At 42.0% G+C, this 15,079-nt stretch overlaps 1 protein-coding gene across 10 annotated transcripts in view; it reads left to right on the top strand.

The window, feature by feature from the left end:
• The window catches only part of LOC308184725 (kinesin-like protein KIF2A), a 374,830-nt gene that overhangs the window by 95,955 nt on the left and 263,796 nt on the right, over positions 1-15,079 (top strand). For 9 of the 10 annotated variants that reach the window (XR_013942889.1, XM_080572100.1, XM_080572099.1 and 6 more), the window contains 6 exons: positions 3,047-3,166; positions 3,604-3,658; positions 7,280-7,402; positions 7,925-8,025; positions 13,084-13,179; positions 13,663-13,717. Coding sequence is in view for 9 of the 10 variants with exons in the window: in XM_080572100.1 (XP_080428226.1) it covers positions 3,047-3,166; positions 3,604-3,658; positions 7,280-7,402; positions 7,925-8,025; positions 13,084-13,179; positions 13,663-13,717 (550 nt within the window). In the remaining variant the exon portion in view is untranslated. The remainder of the gene's footprint in view (positions 1-3,046; positions 3,167-3,603; positions 3,659-7,279; positions 7,403-7,924; positions 8,026-13,083; positions 13,180-13,662; positions 13,718-15,079) is intronic. The other variant, XM_080572107.1, reaches the window with a different exon arrangement.

Raw genomic sequence — 15,079 nt, 5'->3', positions numbered from 1 at the left:
GCCACAATTGATATCGCTAATGCATTTTTCTCCATCCCTTTAGCAGCAGAGTGCAGGCCAGTTTGCTTTCACTTGGAGGGGCGTCTAGTACACCTGGAATCGACTGCCCTGGGGCTAGAAACATGGCCCTACCATTTGCCATGAACTGATCCAGACTGGAACAGGGGAAAGCTCTGGAACACCTGAAGTACATTAATGACATGATTGTGTGGGGCAACATGGCAGAAATTTTTGAGAAAGGGAAGAAAATAATCCAATTCTCCTGAAAGCTGATTTTGCCATTAAACAGAGTAAGGTCAAGGGACCTTCACAGGAGATACAGTTTTTAGGAATAAAATGGCAAGACTGAAGTTGTCAGATTCCAATGGATGTGATCAAAAAAATAACAGCTATGTCTCTGCAAAGTTTCAAAAAGGAAACACAAGCTTTCTTGTCACCCCAACTGCTGGTGCTGGGCAGGACTTTCAAAGGGAGGGTCCACTCTACACGTCATGCAACTGATGCTATGTGGAGTGAGGGTGTCATACCTATCACACAACAGGCTCAAATAGGAAATCTCAGTCGCCCAGGAATCTTGGAAGTGATCATGGACTGTCCCGAGGTCAGGGACTTTGGAATATCACTAGAGAAGGAGGTGACGTGTTCTGAAGAGGCCTCACTGTATAGTAAACTAGCAGAAGATGGGAAGCAACATGCTCTGTTCACTGATGGGTCCTGTCATATTGTGGGAAAGCATCATTGGTGGTAGGTTGCTGTATGGAGTCCTACACAAGTTGCAGAACCTTCTGAAGGAGAAGGTGAATTGAGCCAGTTTGCAGAAGTGAAGGCCATCCAGTTGGCTTTAGATATTGCTGAACGGGAAAAGTAGCCAGTGCTCTGTATATTGATTCATGGATGGCAGCAAATGCCCTGTGGGGGTGGTTACAGCAATGGAAGTAGAGCAACTGGCACTGCAGAGACAAACCGATCTGCGCTGCCACATTGTGGCAAGATATTGCTGCCTGGGTAGAGAACCTGGTTGTAAAAGTATGCCATGTAGATGCTCACGTACCCAAGAGTCCGGCCACTGAAGACCATCAAAATAACCAGCAGGTTGATCAGGCTGCTAATACTGAAGTGGCTCAGGTGGATCTGGACTGGCAACATAAGTGTGAGTTCTTTATTATTTTATTTTATTTAACCATGAATGTGAAACGTGCTGCAATCAAGCAAGTCAAGAGGTTAAAGCCTCTTTGGTATGGAGGACGATGGCTGAAATATAAATATGGGGAGGCCTGGCAGATTTATTATATCACACTCCCACAAACCCACATTGGCAAGCACCATGTGCTTACAATGGTGGAGGCAACCACTGGATGGCTGGAAACATATCCTGTGCCCCATGCCATTGCCCGCAACACTATCCTGGGCTTTGAAAACAAGTCTTATGGCAACACAGCACCCCAGGAACAATTGAGTCAGACAATGGGACTCATGTCCAAAACAACCTCATAGACACTTGGACTAAAGAACATTGTACTGAGTGGGTGTGTCACATCCCCTATCATGCACCAGCTTCCAGGAAAATCGAGCGCTATAATGGACTGTTAAAGACTGTGCTGAGAGCCATTGGTGTTGGAACATTCAAACATTGGGATACACATTTGGCAAAGGCCACCTGGTTAGTCAACACTGCCAACCAAGCCGGACCTGCCCAGTGAAACCTGTTACATACTGTAGAAGGGGATAAAGTCCCTGTAGTGCATGTGAAGAACACGCTGGCGAAGGCAGTCTGGGTTTATCCTGCCTCAGCAAAGACAAACCCATTGGTGGGACTGCTTTTGCTCAGGGACCTGGGTGCATTTGATGGATAATACGGAACGATGGGGAAGTCCGATGTGTACCTCAAGGGGATTTAATGTTGGGTGAGAATAGCCCATGATTTGAATCATATGATGTTAATTGATATATGATACTGCATGTCATCACTACTATGGTTGGTGTATGCCATATTAATAGTATCACAGTAAGAGTCACCCAGATAATGACAAATGAATTTTGATGGAACCAAGCAAATTGCACTGGTGATAGAACTGGACAAGCGCAACAGTATTGGAACCAGAGCTGGCCTCTGCATGGAACAATCCAACACCATTCATCATCTCTCCTGCCCTGATGGACTGCTATAACAGATGGAACCCAAACTCATGGACTAAACAAAGTCAACGGACATTTTAGAGGGATGACCCGTACACCAAGGGAATGATATCTGTGTGTATATATCAAAAGACAGGAAAGGTTGTGGTGATTAATTGGGATGTACTGGAAAGTTTGGGACCCGAGCCTGACATAAATCGTATGCAATAAAGGGTGGGTATTGTCCTGGTTTTGGTTAGGATAGAGTTAATTTTCTTTATAGTGGCTGGTATCTTGCTGTGTTTTTTATTTAGGAGAAAATTCATATTGAGAACACACTGATGTTTTAGTTGTTGCAGAGAAGTGCTTACACTAAGCCAAAGACTTTTCAGCTTCTCATACTGCCCTGCCAGCGAGGAGGCTGGGGGTGCACAAAAAGCTGGGAGGGGACAGAACCAGGACAGCTGACTCAAACTGTCCAAAGGGATATTCCATAGCATATGACATCAAGTGGAATGATAAAAACTGGAAGAATAAAGCTAGGGGGATGTGGCTGGGGTTGGGGCGGGAGCTACTGTTGTTCAGGGACTTGCTGGGCATCAGTGGCCTGTGGTGAGCTATTGCATTGTGCATCACTTATATATATATATATATAAAATTATTATTTATTTTACTGTTTTTCCTGTCTTATTAAATTGTCTGTGTCTCAACCCTTTTTTTATTTTCTACCCCATCCCACTGGCAGGGAGTGAGCGAAGTGCTCTGTGGTCCTCAGTTGCCTGTTGTGTTAAACTATAACATCAGGTTATAGAAATAACTAATTGTGAGGTAAAAACACTAAATGTATTTATTGTTTATACTCAAACATAACAGCAGAAATGGAGAGGATTAATTTGTTCTTAGACTCATCTTTTTATATTCTTTTAAACAGATTGACCTGGAGAGCATATTTTCACTTAATCCAGATCTTGCACCTGATGATGATACTGAACCTAGTCCAGAGACACCACCACCACCTACTCCATTAGCCAAATTAAATAGAATTGTGAAGGTTGGTAGTACCTATGTAACACGTTCATATTAAACTTACAGGAATCCTATAATTTTGTTATGTTTTAATTTTTAAATCTAATTTTTGTCTGTGGAGCTACTTGATAAATGTATTCCCCATTCACCATAGGTAAAAAAGGGTTTCTAAAAACTTTCTAAGAACAGGTTTGGCAGGGAGGGAGTTGGGGACTAATATTCATATAACAAGGTATAGTTCATAACAATTCATATAACAAGGTATAGTTCAAGGAAAAATATGTAAAAGAAGGTTGATTTGAAAAAGTACATACAGCAGTCTCCACCCAAGGCTCTTCAAGGAGGGATTTGGAAATAGTTACTTCTCTGTATTGCTGATCTTGTGTTAGAAACAGAGGTGGGGCTGCAGTTTACATTTTCAATAATAAGGTGATCAAATAATGGAGATTTCTTTCTTTATAGAGTCGACGAACTGTGGCACCTATTAAGAATGATACCTCTGCTAGAGATAACAGAGGTAAATGTTATATCTTTCCATTTCAAGGAAGCTAATATATGGGAACATTGTAACCTCCTGCTCATCTAAAATTCTTTAATAAAACTGCATTTCTAATTCAGTATGTACGCATGTGACGTAGAAAGCACGGTACATCATTCCTAGAATTACTTCTATATGTATTTAGGAATGGATACTGTATGAATATTATTTATGTGCAAGTTTAAGCAATATAGCATTAGGAAATTTGTGAATTTGTGAATGAACTGAAGGTACAAAAATTTGAAGTTAATTATCCTACAATAAATGATGCATGGACTTTTTCAAATTAAAACATCCTCAGTTTGCTTTAGCTTGAGTGTTTCAATATACTATAAGTAGTGCACTTAGAATTCTTACTCTTTCAGTTTTTAAGCTTAATTTTCTAACAGTCTGTGTGTAAACATTAATTCAAAGACCATTTAAACCCTACATGTTATTTCCCTACAGAAAAATCTATTAAAAATGTGGAATTATCACAGGAGGATAGGTGAAATGAAGTATGTATTAGATGACTACAGATGTAATGCATCTATAATATGAGAAGGAATAGTTATTGCTTAATGTTTTTTCTGAGCATAATTATCTTGTGTTGGTGATGGCAGTGATTCTTTCAGACATTAATCTAGTGCCATTTGTGGTGGTTTTACTCAGGTGGGCAGCCGAGTTCCACCATGGCCGCTCTCTCACTCCCCCTCCTCAAAGAGAAAGGGGCAGAAAATATGATGCAAAGGGCTCAGGGGTTGAGATAAGGACACGGAGATCACTCAGCAATTACCGTGACGGGCAAAAAGACTCAGAGTAGGGAGAGAGTAAGATTTATTGCCTATTACTAACAAGCTAGAGAAGTGAGAAACAAAGGAAAGAAACCAAAAACGCCTTCCCCCCCATCCACCCTCTTCCACCTCCTCTCCCCAAGCGGCGCAAGGGAACAGGGGAATGGGGGTTATGGTCAGTCTATAGCGCTTCTTCTCTGCCGCTCCTTCTTGGTCACTCTCTTCCCCTGCTCCAACGCAGGGTCTCTCCCACGGGATTCCGTCCTTACCGAACTGATCCGGTGTGGGCTTCCCACAGGCAGCAGCTCTTCAATAACTGCTCCAGTATGGGTCCGTACCATGGGGTCCATCCTTCAGGAGCAAAGTGCTCCAGCATGGGTTCCCCACGTGCGGCAGCTCCTGCCAGGTCACCTGATCCTGCGTGGGATCCTCTCCACAGGCTACAGGTCTGGCCCAGAGTCTGTTCCGGCAGGATTTCTCCACAGGCCGCGGCCTCCTTCAGTGTAGGTCCACCTGCTCCACCGTGGTCTCCTCCACGGGCTGCAGCATGGAACCCTACTCCACTGTGGTACTCCACAGGCTGCAGGGGGACAGCCTGCTTCACCATGGTCCTCACCACAGGCCGCAGGGGACTTGTGCTCTGGCGCCTGGAGCACCTCTCCCCCTCCTTCTTCACTGACCTTGGCACCTGCAAGGCTGTTTCTCACTCTTTCCACTCTCCCAGCTGCTGTGTAGCAGTGTTTTTTCTCCCCTTACTTAAATATGCTCTCACAGAGGCACGAACAACATAGCTTATTGGCTTGGCTCTGGCCAGCGGCAGGGCCCTTACCTAACATGGGGCAGCTTCTGGATTCTTCTCACAGAAGCCACCCCTATGGCCCCCTGCTACCAAAACCTTGCCACGTAAACCCACTACACCATTAATTCAAACTAGATTCCATTCCGTCTCTTTAAACTTTGAAAAACATGTGGTTTTTGCATATTTTTGCAAGTGTTCAGACTGTCTTCTGGTGGCCGATTGGGATCCCTTTCTCCCTTTTGCCATTTGCCTCTGAAGGTGCTAAACAAATTAGAAATCTCACAAAGAGGGAATAACTTTTTAATTTTTTTTTCAAACTAATATGGTCTCAATTTGAGACATTTTATTGATGGGCTGTCCTCACATCTATACAAGTTTTTAGAGGCCTCACCTCAAGTACTGTGTGCAGTTTTAGGTGCCACAGTATAAGAAAGACATAAAACTATTAGAGAGTGTCCGAAAGAGGACTGCAAAGATGGTGAAGGGTGTAGAGGGGAAGATGTATGAGAAACAGCTGAAGTCACTTGGTTTGTTCAGCTTAGAGAAAAGGAAACTGAGGGAAGACCTCATCGTGATCTACAGCTTCCTCACGAGGGGGAGTGGTGGTGCAGGCACGAGGAGGGAGCGACAGGACCCAGTGGAATGGCATGAAGCTGTGACAGGGGAGGTTCAGGCTGGGTGTTAGGAAAAGGTTCTTCACTGAGAGGGTGGTTGGGCACTGGAACAGGCTCCCCAGGGAAGTGGTCATGGCACCAAGCCTGTTGGAGTTCAAGAAGTGTTTGGACAATACTGTCAGACATATGGTTTGATTTTTAGGTGGTCCTGTGTGGAGCCAGGAGTTGGACTCTATAATCCTTGTGGGTCCCTTCCAACTCGGGATATTCTGTCATTCTACGTCATTTGTAGTAAATGGTCCGTTTCGTATGGATTAACCTTGTAACTTGCTTTTTAATAGGTACTATGCATCTTACTGTTCACAACCTACCTAAGGATTAGTTCTTTGTTCATCTTGCAGTTAAGCTTTTCTCAGCATATGGTCTTGTTTAGTGGAGTTAATTCATGCTATAAAGTAGATCTCCTATGATGTTTGGGACTGGTCTGGGAATTTGTCTTGTCTATCCCATTTGATACCTGTTTCCATAGTTGTCTCCATGTTATACATTGTACTGGCCTTTGGAATGTCATCTCTAAGCTATTAATCAAAGCTGTTACCTTCACTTTCATGCTTTTCTGTCAGACCTCATTAGTAGCACGTACAAGAAACTGGCCAGCTGAAGCAGAGGTGCTTGAAGCAACTCTTTGAAAAAACAACTTAAAATATTCAACTCTACCAGAGAGGCTTGCATGCTCACTACTCCCGCTGCATTCACTGGGAACAGATATCACTCTGCATTTTTAGAAATTAGCATCCCTATCACATAGGGAATCCATGCATAAATTTAGGTAGACATATCAATTGTATCCATATCCCTTTTGATATGGTGTCAAAAAGGTTTGATTTTTCACTTGTAGATTGAGCTGCACTTGGCTGCCTTTCATTTCTATCCCTCTATTCCTCCAGATATTGTAGGCCTCCAGATATTTTATTGTGGGGGACAATTTTCTAATTTCTAGAGACTGTGAAACAGCAGGGTCATTTTCTTGCTGTGTTTTTGGGCATAATCACAATATAAATAAAATTGCAGCACTTAAGGACTGCATATCTCCAAGTACATACTTCATTCTATGTACATAATAAGTTGTACTAACTCTGTAGTAGAGCGTTTAAAAATATGCATGGGCAGAATTGGTATTTCATGTTGTGTTGGTATACAATACTAGGATAAAAAAAGGCTGCATACCAAATATCTTTAATGACATTTGACTTTCCATCTATATGATAAATAACTTTCCATATATATGGTCCTCCCTGGCCCCACAAAATTGTTGTGTCTCAAAATGGTCCTTGTTTTATCTTGTCATACTAAAACACTTCAAAACTGGATAGAAATGTTATTTCTAGATCAGCTTTGTGCTTTTCGTCTGCAGTGGTTGGTTCTGCACGTGCACGGCCCACTCAGCTTCCAGAACAGTCTTCCTCCTCACAACAGAATGGTAGTGTTCCAGATATATCTCCAGTTCAAGCTGCAAAAAAGGACTTTGGACCCCCTTGTATGTAAACCATGTGTCAAAGATCCTTTCATTCTTGGCATTACATGTACATTCTCTTGGATTATGTTGTTTTCCATAAATGACAAATGGTCTATATATACAATTGTCTGTAGGCTTCCATACAAAGCTTTTTCAGAGCACTGGCGCACTAGTATTTATAATTTGTTTTTCCTTTATATTTTTTTAAACCATGAATGTGTTTTGTTTTAATTTGCCTGGGCTTTCTTTTAAAACAAACCAAGAGTTCACATGTATCTGTTCAAGTGCTTTTTGAGGGTCACTGTCCTTATATTTTTGGTTGTGTAATTATTGTCCCAATCCCATGATTTAATTCATTTATTCTATAAATTTTAGAAATTAAATTGCTGTAATTATTTTGTACTAATACTGATTTGCTTGAATATATAATTTATATAAATGCATTCTAATTATTGATAAATTAATATGATTGAAGTGTAGTGTAAATACTAAATCCATGCATGCAACACAGAAAATATTTTAAATCATATAATTTTCTCTAAGCACGTAGAAAATCTAATTGTGTAAAAGAAGTTGAAAAATTGCAAGAGAAACGTGAAAAAAGAAGATTACAACAGCAGGAACTTAGAGAAAAAAGAGCTCAGGTCAGTATTTTGTGCTTAGATGATGCTTTTTTCATTCTTAAATACTTTTTATGAACTGATAAACTTGAAATTAAATGTTTTCATCCTGCATACAAGTTTGACAAATATTTTTGGTGCATAGTTGCACTTCTCTGATAACAATTAGATGTTTTTCCCCCTCTTTTGCTTTCTACAGAAATAATTACTTATCTTTCCATGTGTTATTTCAAAATCAAGTGCTGCTGATGGCTATTTTTCAGTGAAAACATATTGATTTAAAAATAATCAAGCCTTTGGCTTTTAGATAGGGCTTTTATTCTACAGGAGATATTTCAACATTATAAATTGTTCTTTATGATCTTTGATGCTTTGTAGGAGATGTATTTGAGGTTAAAAAAAAACTGTTCAAACTTGAAATCTGTTATGAATTTATAGTTTAGCTTCTCATCATGCAGGCAGCTTGGCAGTGAGTTGTTGGAAACTTTTGTGAAAGAAATGAAGCTGCTAATCCTGTGAGAAAAAGATCTATTGATATTAAATTAGTTTCTGTCACAAAAAGCTTTAGCAAAACTAGTAGTATGATCTCATTGCAAGCTTGCATGTATGTGTTAGTCTCTTTAAAGAAATGCTACCAATGCACAACTGACTTGAGAAGTACTACCACTGAGTAAATAATTCAGCCAATTTACTTCATGCTTTAATGATGTTTCTAAGCTGACCTAAAATGACCTATGTTGAATTCATGTTCTCAAATTTAAACAAATGCAAAACATTAATATGTCTTTAAGTGTGAGGAAAAAAAAAAAAAAGGTTTATATCTTAAAGATTCTTTGATATGGTACTATAACTAAAGTTTTCTCTTCAGCACTTCTGTGAAGACTCCCTTTTCACCTGAGTCTTAAACTTCTGCATGAGAAGGTTCTGGTTGTCTTGATGACCTCTACCTCTGCTTTCTGGTGCTTTGTGTAGTCTGTTGTGAAATGCAGTAATAATTAGGCAACTGTCTTCTAGTGGACAAAACCTTTAAATAGAGAAGAACATTAGGCAAATGCTTTTTCCATAATAAGCAGCTCAATTTTAGAGGTAACATTTCATCAGTAATTCATTTTGTATGGACTTACTGTAAGTAGTTTTAATTTCACTGTAGTTAGGATTAAGAACTTGAAGGTGCAGTCAAATTCTGATTAGCAGGGTGCGGTGTTTTTACCCTGCTGGGCAGATGAACTCCACCACAACCACTCTCACACTCCCCCTTCTCAAAGGGAAAGGGGGAGAAAATATGATGAAAAGGGCTCAAGGGTTGAGAGGACAGGGATATCACCCACCAATTATCGTCATGGGCAAAACAGACTTGGCATAGGGAGATTAATGTAATTTATTGCCTATCACTAGCTGACTAGAACGGTGAGAAACTAAAAGCAAACTAAAAAAACCTTATCCCCATCCACCCTCTTCTACGTCCTCCCCCCAAGCAGCTCAGGGGAACAGGCAATGGGGATTATGGTCAGTCCATAATGCTTTATCTCAGCCACTTCTTCATGGTCACTCTCTTCCCCTGCTCCAATGTGGGGGTCTCTCCCATGGGACGCAGCCCTTCTTGAACTGATCCTACATGGGCTTCCCCTGGGCAGCAGCTCTTCAAGAACTGCTCCAAATATGGGTCTGTACCACAAGGACCAACTTTTAGGAGCAAACTGCTCCAACATGGGTCCCCCACGGGCAGTAGTTCCCAACAACTCACCTACTCCTTCATGGGCTCCTCTCCACAGGCTATAGCTCCAGACTGGAGCCTGCTCCTGCAGGGGCTCTCTATGGGCTACAGCCTCCTTTAGGCCAGATCCACCTGCTCCACCATGGCTGAAACATGGAAGTCTGCTCTGCCATGGTACACCATGGGCTGCAGGGGGAACAAACTGCTCCACCATGGTCCTCTCCACGGGCCACAGGGGCACCTGGAGCACCTCCTCCCCCTACTTTCTGTGCTGACCTTGGTGTCTGCAGGGCTGTTTCTCACTCCTCACTCTCCCAGCTGCTGTTGCATTGCATTTTTTTCCCTTTTTAAAATATGCTCTCACAGAGGCGCAAACACCGTTGCCCATTTGCTCAGGTTGTCCTGAAATGGTGTAAAAACTTCCAGGAAAGACATTTGAGTTATTCTGCAGCCTGCCCAGCCCAGTAGCTCTGGTTTAGCAAGGCTTAGGGAGTGTCCTGGTTCCAGTTAGGACAGAGTTAATTTTTCCTCATAGTAGCTGGTAGGGTGCTATGTTTTGGATTAGGATGAGAGGAGTGCTGATAACATGCTGATGTTTTAATTGTTGCAGAGCAGTGTTTACACCAGGCCAAGGACTTTTCGGCTTCTCTCTCTGTCCTGCCAGCGAGCAGGCTGGGGGTGCAGCAGGAGCTGGGAGGGGACAGACCCAGGACAGCTGACCCAAACTGGCCAAAGGGGTATTCCATACCATCTGACGTCATGCTAAACAATATATAGGGGTGGCTGGCCGGGGTGGTGGGCCGGCTGCTCGGGGATAGGCTAGGCATCGGTCAGCGGGTGGTGAGCAATTGCATTGTGCATCACTTGTTTTCTTACACATTATTATTATTAATACTATTATCATTATCACTATTATTATTATTATTGTTATTATTATATTCCTGTCTTAATAAACTGTCTTTATCTCAACTCACCGGCTTCACTTTCCCGTTTCTCTCCCCCATCCCAGAGAGGGAGGGGGGAGGGTGAGCGAACGGCTGTGTGGTGTTTAGCTGCCAGCCGGGTTAAACCACAACAGGGAGGCTCCATGCGTGAGCTCTTACATCTCTTTTCGCTATGGTACTTGTGGTTCCAGATTTACAGACAGGAGGGCTTGCGAGCCTGGATGTAGCATATTATATATCCTTGGGATTGCTTCTGCTTTTAGGGGCATCTGGGAGTACTGGAAAAGTTTCCAATGCATTCAAGTCACCATAGGAGTTAACTTAGGACCAGTAGTAGGATCAGCCTCCTTTAACCAATTCAGATCCGTTTAGAGCAGCTGGAGTACCTGCACTGTGCTCTGCAGCATTTTGTATCTGTATAATAGAGTCTATCCATTTGTTTGTTGGACTGCCTTATGTCAGATTAAGAAGCATTGACTGTAATGTATTGTCCTGGTTTCAGCTAGGATAGAGTTAATTTTCCTCCTAGTAGCTGGTAGAGTGCTGTGTTTGGGATTTAGGATGAGAAGAGTGTTGATAACATGCTGATGTTTTAGTTGTTGCAGAGCAGTGCTTACACCAAGCCAAGGACTTTTCAGCTTCTCGCTCTGTCCTGCCAGCGGGCAGGCTGGGGGTGCAGCAGGAGCTGGGAGGGGACAGACCCAGGACAGCTGACCCAAACTGGCCAAACGGGTATTCCATACCATCTGACGTCATACTGAACAATTAATATGGGATGGCTGGCCGGGGTGGGGGGAGCGGCTGCTCAGGGATGGGCTGGGCATCGGTCAGCAGGTGGTGAGCAATTGCATTGTGCATCACTTTTTTTGGTACACATTATTAATAGTAGTACTATTATCATTATTATTATTTTCCTTTATTTTCTGTCCTAATAAACTGTCTTCCTCTCAACCCACAGCCTTTCATTTCTTTCTGATTCTCTTCCCCCGTCCCAGAGAGGGAGGGGGGAGGGGGAGAGAAGGGCTGTGTGGTGCTTAGCTGACAGCCGGGTTAAACCAAAACATGTACTATTGTTGTGCATTTGTTTGGTAGTGTTTCCTTTGTGTGAAGATTCTGAGAAAAGGTGGGAGTCATTTCTCTTCCTTACAAGTAAAAGTGTAGTGAGTCCTTGTGGTGGTTTTGCTCGGGTGGGCAGCCATGTTCCACCATGGCCACTCTCTCACTCTCCCTCCTCAAAGGGGAAGGGGGAGAAAATACAATGCAAAGGGCTCAAGGGTTGAGATAAGGACACGGAGATCACTCAGCAATTTTCATGATGGGCAAAACAGACTCAGAGTAGGGAGAGAGTAAGATTTATTGCCTATTACTAACAAGCTAGAGAAGTGAGAAACAAAGGAAAGAACCCAAAAGCACCTTCCCCCCATCCACCCTCTTCCACCTCCTCTCCCCCCGAGCGGTGCAGGGGAACAGGGGAATGGGGGTTGTAGTCAGTCTATAGCACTTCGTCTCCGCTGCTCCTTCTCAGTCACTGTCTTCCCCTGCTCCAACATGGGGTCCCTCCCACGGGATACAGTCCTTCCCGAATGATCCGGCATGGGCTTCCCACAGGCAGCAGCTCTTCAAGAACTGCTCCAGATATGGGTCCGTACCAAGGGGTCCATCCGTCTGGAGCACACTGCTCCACTCCGGGTCCCCCACGGGCAGCAGCTCCTGCCAGGTCACCTGCTCCTGCATGGGCTCCTCTCCACAGGCTACAGGTCTGGCTACAGGCCTGGCCTGCAATCTGCTCCAGCGGGGGTCCTCCACAGGCCGCAGCTTCCTTCCGTGCAGGCTGCGCAGGCTGCAGCTTGGAACCCTGCTCGACCGTGGTGCACCATGGGCTGCAGGGGGACAACCTGTTCCACCATGGTCCTCACCACAGGCCGCAGGGGACTTGTGCTCTGGCGCCTGGAGCACCTCTCCCCCTCCTTCTTCACTGACCTTGGCACCTGCAAGGCTGTTTCTCACTCCTCTCTCTCTCCCAGCTGGTCTTCCCCAGCATGTTTTTTTACTTGTCTTAAATATGCTCACACAGAGGCGTGAACATCGCTTATTGGCCTGGCTCTGGCCAGCAGTGGGGCCCTTACCTAACATGGGGCAGCTTCTAGATTCTTCTCACAGAAGCCACCCCTATGGCGCCCCTGCTACCAAAATCTTGCCACGTAAACCCACTACATTTCTTAATTTAAAAGTGCTTTCTATTATATGGCAACCAAAAATTTTAAATAGAAGTTATATAATTGCTTTTCTTTATGATCAGTAGATTAGCTTCATCAGAACATCAGTTAATGTATATTTTATTTTTCTTTTAAGTAAATTTAGAAGGCATTGAAATTAGTCCATTTTAGGTAAAAATGTAAGAAATTTTGTTGCTTACTTCCCTAGGATGTTGATGCTACAAACCCAAATTATGAAATTATGTGTATGATAAGAGATTTCAGGGGAAGTTTGGATTATAGACCACTGACAACTGCCGATCCTGTAAGTACCCCAGGCTATGTGGAAATTTTTTGTCTGTATGTTTTTCTGTATTTTTATTTTTTTTTCAATGTATGAATATACTTCTGCCTGTAAACATTAAAAATAAGTAGCTTAGTGTATATTAGTATTCTTTATAGCATGGGTTTATTTTTTCAGAATCCTTAAATGATGTTATCAGACCATTTCCATCAATGGTGTATCCACCCTGTTACAGCTTGATTTGCTTACTGTGCTGCAAGATGTACCATGTACTCTACAGGATCAGATCACTATCTACAGGGAATTTGGTTATTCTTAATGTATGGTTCTGCCTTTCAGTTTCTTGGTTATTGTGCAAACACAGTGGGCTTTTGTACATTCAGATGACTCCTGAATTGGAAATTTCTTCATTTAAATGATTGCTTAATTAATTCAAAAATAGAGGTAAAATATCCTGTAACTGGAACTGAGGTATAGTTCACTGAAAGATTCTTTCCTTTATAGATTGATGAGCACAGGATATGTGTTTGTGTACGAAAACGACCACTCAATAAAAAAGGTATGACTGCTTAAGATTTTCCAGAATTCTTTCTCTGAAAAGCTGCTTCTGATAGTAATATTATTTGTATTGAAGAGATCTAGAATTACTGAACAACGATGAAACTCTGTTATACTAGACAATATGTATGAGGGACACATACAATTCATAGATTTATCATAACCTGGATAAAGACAGGGAGAAAAGTAGTTTAACTGTCACTATTAGGATCATCATTCTTTTAAACTATCTTTTAAGTAATCTCCTGATCAGTGAGCTACCCAATGAAAGCTTGTCTACACATTTTTTTATACACCTATTTTTTTATATATTTTCAAGTGGTCTTGAATCAGATGTTAATGGAAAAATTCAGGTGGTGCCTAAATGTCGGTGTCCTGTGAGATGTTAGGTACCCAAGGGTATTCAAGACATCCTATGGCTAGTGGATTACAGACAAACTGGAGACTTGCATCTCCTGGAACTGCAGCTCAGGGCTGGGCTAGATACCCTAGAGCATATGAAATGGCACTAAACACCTCTTTTTAGGTACTGGAATCACTCCCTAGTGATGTTTTTGATATATGAGTAATATTACAACTTACTTCTGACTGCCTGTTCATTAGGCTGGAGTCTGTATTCCAAAAAAACTTTAGGTTTTCAACTCCAGTTAAATCCCAATCTTTCCATGAAGTTCTTTACTTCAGTGGGAAATTAAGAACGGCAAATGTTTGGAAAAATAATTGGAACCTATCTGAATTCAGCACTAATTTAAGCTGATTTTCATCTTGAAAGTTGTTTCTTTCCTTCTATTTTTGTTATATATTTTTTTTGTTATATTCTGTTTAGCTAAAGGACTCAAAGAGCATCACTCTGGCTCTGAAACAACATGGGATACATTTAGAGTTTTTGAAATGTCAGAACTACATATTGAGGATTATCTGGAGCAAGCATATCCAGAGAGATACGGGAGAATTGTATAGGAAAGGGAAAACATATGCGGATGTCAGTAAATTGTTAGTTTTCTTTTCTGTTACTTTGCTTTCCTTCCATGTTGCTCCTGCTTCTACATTATTTTTTCCTTTAATTTTTGTTTTTTTTAGTTTCCTGTATTTTTTCTTTTATTGATCTGAAAAGAATGCATAATCTCAAAAATTGGTTAACTGGAACTATTTTGCACAACTTGTGTAATAAGGGCATTCAACACACAAATCTGGTAGCAGTTCAATTTCTGTTTTAGCATTGGAAGTTATCTGTAATAAAATATGACTTAGAAATCTGATACATTTGGGGAAGAATATTACCTTCTACCTGCACAGAAGGTGGACAAAGTGAAATTATAGTAAATGAGAGCCAGATGTCATGAAGCATAAGTTGGAATACAGA

Source organism: Anser brachyrhynchus (genome assembly GCF_964034855.1).
Source record: "Anser brachyrhynchus genome assembly, chromosome: W".
Lineage (NCBI taxonomy): Eukaryota > Metazoa > Chordata > Aves > Anseriformes > Anatidae > Anser > Anser brachyrhynchus.
This window is presented reverse-complemented; position numbering and strand designations above follow the sequence as displayed.